We start from the raw sequence: 5,218 nt of genomic DNA, 5'->3' as shown, positions 1-5,218 counted from the left end.
GCTGCGGGAGTCTGGACACCGCCGGCTAACTTAAGTCCAGCAATTCAGGAGGCTTGCGTTAGCCGGCGAACCCTGAAAGTCAGCACAAGCCAGCTCTGGTTAATGTTCCAAGGCTTCGATTAGATCAGCTTACGTCTTTCTCTAGCCGGCTAGATCCCTTTGTAAATTCACCACTTAGTCTGCTAGGCAAGTGGCACTAGCTAAGCAGGTGCCCAGTGACACAGGAAATGGTAGCGGCCGTGCGGTTAATGTGTGCACGGTGCACTGGACAATACCCAAGTGAAGGAATAGAGAGAGAGATGGCAAGGAGAGGCAGGGCTGTGGTCAGTGCAGAGGCCAATGGACATCATAATGTTACACTGCGTAGCTGTAGGTAAAGTCATACCAAGTGCTACTTCTGCTGACCTCTGGAGATTTTCCACAGTAATGGTCATTGCCTCATAGCATCAGCACACAACAGAACCCATTCTGAATCTAAGCAGTAGCTTATGTTGAGTAAGTGAGGGTTTTTGTTTTTTTTTTTAAATAGCTGAGGAGCAACAAGACAGACCAAACTGGGCCTGGTCCAATGGCCCACTGAAGGCACAAGCGGGAGACCCAGGTGTCATTTCTGGACCAGATCTCCTGCTTTTCAGGCCCCAGCCATCACTCCACAGCCACATCTACTGAGCGGAGTCAGGACGGCAGGTGTCCCAAGGGGAGCCCCAGTCCAGCCCTCCGAGCCAGAGAGCTCACTGCCCGTGGGGGAGAGGGAGCACAATCCTGGGGCAGCTGAGAAGAAAGGCTCCTGGCCCTGCAGGTTCGGTCAGGTCAAAGTTACACAGAAGGACCACAAGGGGTTCAAGTCGTCAGACGGAAACCGGAAGCCAAGGCAGCAGGGGGAAGTTAAGACAGACAAGGCGAACTTCTGCAACCTCTGCAAGTCTGTACTTTAATGCACAAAGGAAACCAACGGTTTGACACAACAGTTAAAATGCAAAAGAGCGACCTCCCCCTCATCCCATCATTTATACCTACAAAGTTAGATTCTATTTCTACTGAAAGGTGGAGAATAAAAACAAGGAAGCTGAAAGCAACTCGCATCACCTGTCGCCACTCTTTACTGGCAAACGGGAAACAAAATATATATAAAAAGTAAGACGTGACAAGAAAACAGAACACAGCAGGTAATTACTAAAGGAAGGAGCATTGTGTGGGATGACCAGATGACCCCATGTCACCTAGAACCGGCTGACCCCCACCCTGGTCTTACTCCCAGCGCAGCTTTTCCTCGTGCAGGGCCCAAAATGGGGTAAAAGCAAGGGCTGGCTCAGTCTGTCCTGCTGTGTGTCAGGGGGTCATCTGGTAATCAGCAGTAATCATCACGATTCCCCTGCGGAAGGGTGAACCTTGCTTTACATTAAAGGGTTAAGTTCTTTATCTATCTAATTCTGGCTCCACTTACTCAGGACAAGCTTATCCGGTCCTGGTGCCTCCCCCCTCCCCCACTGCACACCCGGAGGTGCAATTCCCAGGCCCCTGCGGAATAAGTGGATGCCCTGCCAGATCTGTCTGCTGTGAAAAAGCCAGGGCCAGTGGATTTCCCAGAAAGCAATGCGATTCGAGGTTCACTTTCCCATGTCTCCTCCACCTGTCCCCGGGTCAGCAGGCACGGACGAGCTGGTTCTGCAACAGACGGAACAGGAGCTGAAGACCCGAAACCGTCTCGCCTGTGCCTGCTGCCCTGGAGCCAGGAGATGCACAAGTCCTGCCAAGAAACTAAAAAAATAAGGACTTAAAACAAGTTAAAACCCATAGGGAGTCCCACGTTACTGGCCATATGCACTTTCTGAACAAACCGTGCAGCAGGCAAAAAACCCAGCCGTGCTTTTAAAACCCAACAGTGAATGGACCAACACAATTTTTAAAATGTCCTCTCAACATTAGCCTGGCCAAAAATTAAACCTCAACCTGGCCAAAAATTAAAAATAAAAATAAATAAAAATAAACTCACCCCCTGGTGGTCAAGCGATACTACTAAGCTGCTTAACCAAGAGGGGAGCCTTCCCTCACAAATCCCTCATACGTCTGAGGGTTTGTGTCTTTTGCAGGAAAGTGTGTGCGGGTGAGGAGGGGCTTCACTTCGCGTGCAAGGTCATCAGCTCAAGTCGCCCCTTGCTGGACGGTCAGAGGGTTAAACAACAAACACCAGCAGCCTGTCAAGAGCACAAAGCAAGGAAAGTGATTTTTGAGAAGGCAGAGTTACTGAAGTGGCAGATGCTCTTCCACCACGATGTCACTCGGTACCTCACCCAGACGGCTCTACAGCGTGGGTCAGACAACCCGGGATATGGCTGTGCACATGTGGACCCTTCTCTTCTGCGGGACTCACAGCTTCCGCCGTGTTTTCTTCCTCCCTATCCGCACTGCTTGAAGCAATCTCCGTGACCACGCCCGGCTCCTCGGCCTCGGGAGCTTTGGTGCCCTCCTGGGAATGGGCGGCCAGTGCTTGGCTGGTTGGGTTGGCAATGTCCACTCCCACATCCACCTCCTCCGTGCTGTCACTGCATTCTCCTCCATCCACGTCCTCTGGCTGACGGCGGCTCTCGCCTCCTTTGGGGACCATATCCGAGAAGAAGCCGTTTATGAATTTCTCGAACACGCCTGGACTCTCATCGGGTTTTTCCTTGCTCGTGTTCCTTGCCCCTTCTTTGGAGGTTTCGGTGGTTTTCGATTCCACTAGAGGACTGCTGCTCTCCTCTTTGCAGTCGCTCTCCCAGTCATCTTGCTTTGTGCTTGCTGCCCGTCGTGGCCTGGGCTCCAGGGAGGCCTCTCTCTGTACCCCCTGGGCTGGTGTAGGCAACTGTCTTGGCTTATACTCGGCCTCCCAGTCTTCACTGGAAATCTCTTCTTTCTTGCAGGACGATGATGCAGAGGCAACACTTGATGGTGCAAACGTACTGGACTTGAACCTGTCTCCAGAGCCTCCCAAATCTGACTGCACTGACGAGCTCTCAAACCCTCTTCTTTGTTGCCATGGGCTGCCTCCTCTACCTCTTCCTGCTCCTCCTCCTCTACCGTTTGCCCAAAGTCCTAGCTTCGGAGGCAGCTCTTCCTCTGTGGGCCACTGTTTTTCCTCCTGGTTCCGTTTCCGGTTGCCAAACCCGGAGCTCCAAGTTTTTTCTCCCAACAGCGAGTCCCTGTTCTCATCCCTTGGATTCCTTCGCCAAGATCCGGAACTGAACTCGCCGCTGGCTCGGCCCATGGCTCTGCCATAATCTCTCGGGGGCCTCTCGGACCAGCTGTGTCCACCTCTCCCCTGGTTGTCTTTCCATCCTCCAAAGACCCTCTTTGGGGAGCTTCCAAAACCTCTCTTAGGGGAGCCCCCCGAGCTCCCATCTTGCCAGGCACTCTGGCACTCGCTGCTTCTGGAAAATGAGCCTCTCGCTGGACCAAAGCTGCCAGACTGCCTTTCACCAAATGTTTCTGTTGGCGCACTGGCCCATTTGTTGGCCTCTGGCACGTTTCCACTGCCACCAATGTGCTGGTTATATCCTCCCCCAGCCGCATTCCAGGCGCCCACGCTCTTATTCGGAAACACTGGTGGATGAGCAGAGGGAACATCATGCTGGCCTCCAGCCGGCCGCCCTGGCAATTTTGAAGGGTCAGTGAGCAGGCTTCCTGGATACGCCAGAGGCTGAGCAAAGCAGGCGGGGGGCGTGCAATGCATAGTGCATCCTGTGTAATTGCTGCAAGGAGGCTGTGCGTATTGGCCCATCTGGCTGCGACACACAGGGGCAGGACTGGCTGGACACATCTGCATGGCAGCGCACTGGTTGCCACAGTACAGCCTTTGAGGAGCCATCCTGCCAGCCCCCATCAGGGCATTATTCAGCAGGTAGGAGAGGGCATCAAGGCGGATAGGGACGGTCATTGAGGACAGGGAGGAGGAGGAGGATCGACCGAACACAGAGCTCTGCAGGTCTAGTGGGCTGGAGGCTGAAGAAGAATGGTGGTTAATCTTCTCCATTGCCTTGTGGTGGAGGGGCAAGGAAGAGGAATGCTTGATGGAGGAGGCACTTGGCTTCTTCTCTGGCACTCTCCTGCCCTCTGCTGGTGCACTTGCTTCTGGCACAGCTGCCTTGGGTGGATGCTGAGCTTTGCTGCATTCTGCCTCCTTGTTACTTGGTATTGTTGGGCTGGTGAGAGGCTGGCACCCATTATCCTCTCTGGCAAAAAAAGATAAAGCATAAATGACACGCCTCATGAAATAAGTACTACAGTCCGATAGGATAACTCACAAATTATTCCCCAATAAAGGACATTACGCTAATACTACACAGTAAGTCCTCAGCACTCAAGCCTACTGGTGAATAATATCACAAAGGGTTTCACTTAATCCTGCACACTGGAAGTCAAAGGCAACCTGCTGGCCTCCACTTTTATATATTTATTTATTTATTTATTTAACTTCTTTTACTATACCGACACTCAAGACCAGGTCTTATCGTACCATATATATCGTACCGTATACTTCTACCTTGGAGGTGATTGTTATAGTATGGCCCGTTTTATAAATTATTGCCCGAGGGCTACGCCAAGTGCTTTTTGGCTGTTCTGACGACGTCCTGCCCTTTTCTTGTAGGTGAGGGCAGATAATTTCCTGCCCCTCCCCCTTTATGTGCTTTTTTTTTTTGTTTTAAATAAGGTGATCCTTCATTACTGCATTGGATACATTTCAAATAGCACAAATCTAACCACCCCCAAAAGAGATCGCCCCAGCAGCGCACAGCGTTACCCCCAGTAATACGCAGGCAGGTCCCCTCGTGACCCTCCACGACCCACAGCGCTCGCCACAGAATTACCCCCCCGATCAGGATCCGCCCCGATATGCACCCCCCGGGTATCCCCGCACCAGCCCCCCCCCGGGACGCCGCTCACCGCGCTTCGCTCTCCATCCTGCTGCTGCTGCTCCCGCTGGCCGCGCCACGTGCGCTGCCGCCGGGTTCCTGCACCCTGTGCACAGCACGTGACCTTCCGCCGCACGCGACGGCGCGAGAGGCTCGCGGCCGCCTTTCACCTCCGCTGCCCCCCTCCCCCCCCCAGGAGGGATCGCGCGCAGGAACCCACGCGGAGCCCAGCGTTTTAGAGCTCCTCGTGCGCGGTGCCTTTCCTCGTTTGTGGTATTTACAGAGAATGCAGAGAGCGCAATGGGTCGAGCATTAATTGCATGAATTAG

General features: G+C 53.2%; 1 protein-coding gene across 1 annotated transcript; it reads right to left on the bottom strand.

Annotated features, from left to right (window-relative positions):
• Positions 1–914: 914 nt before the first annotated feature.
• LOC115081739 lies at positions 915–4,986 on the bottom strand. The gene is made up of 2 exons (XM_029586154.1): positions 4,921–4,986; positions 915–4,208 (listed from the first exon to the last, which is right to left on the bottom strand). The coding sequence occupies exons 1-2, from the start codon at positions 4,935–4,937 to the stop codon at positions 2,288–2,290; spliced, it is 1,938 nt and encodes a 645-aa protein (XP_029442014.1). The 5' UTR covers positions 4,938–4,986; the 3' UTR covers positions 915–2,287.
• Positions 4,987–5,218: the final 232 nt, after the last annotated feature.

This window comes from Rhinatrema bivittatum, unplaced genomic scaffold (genome assembly GCF_901001135.1).
Source record: "Rhinatrema bivittatum unplaced genomic scaffold, aRhiBiv1.1, whole genome shotgun sequence".
In the NCBI taxonomy this organism is placed as follows: domain Eukaryota; kingdom Metazoa; phylum Chordata; class Amphibia; order Gymnophiona; family Rhinatrematidae; genus Rhinatrema; species Rhinatrema bivittatum.
This window is presented reverse-complemented; position numbering and strand designations above follow the sequence as displayed.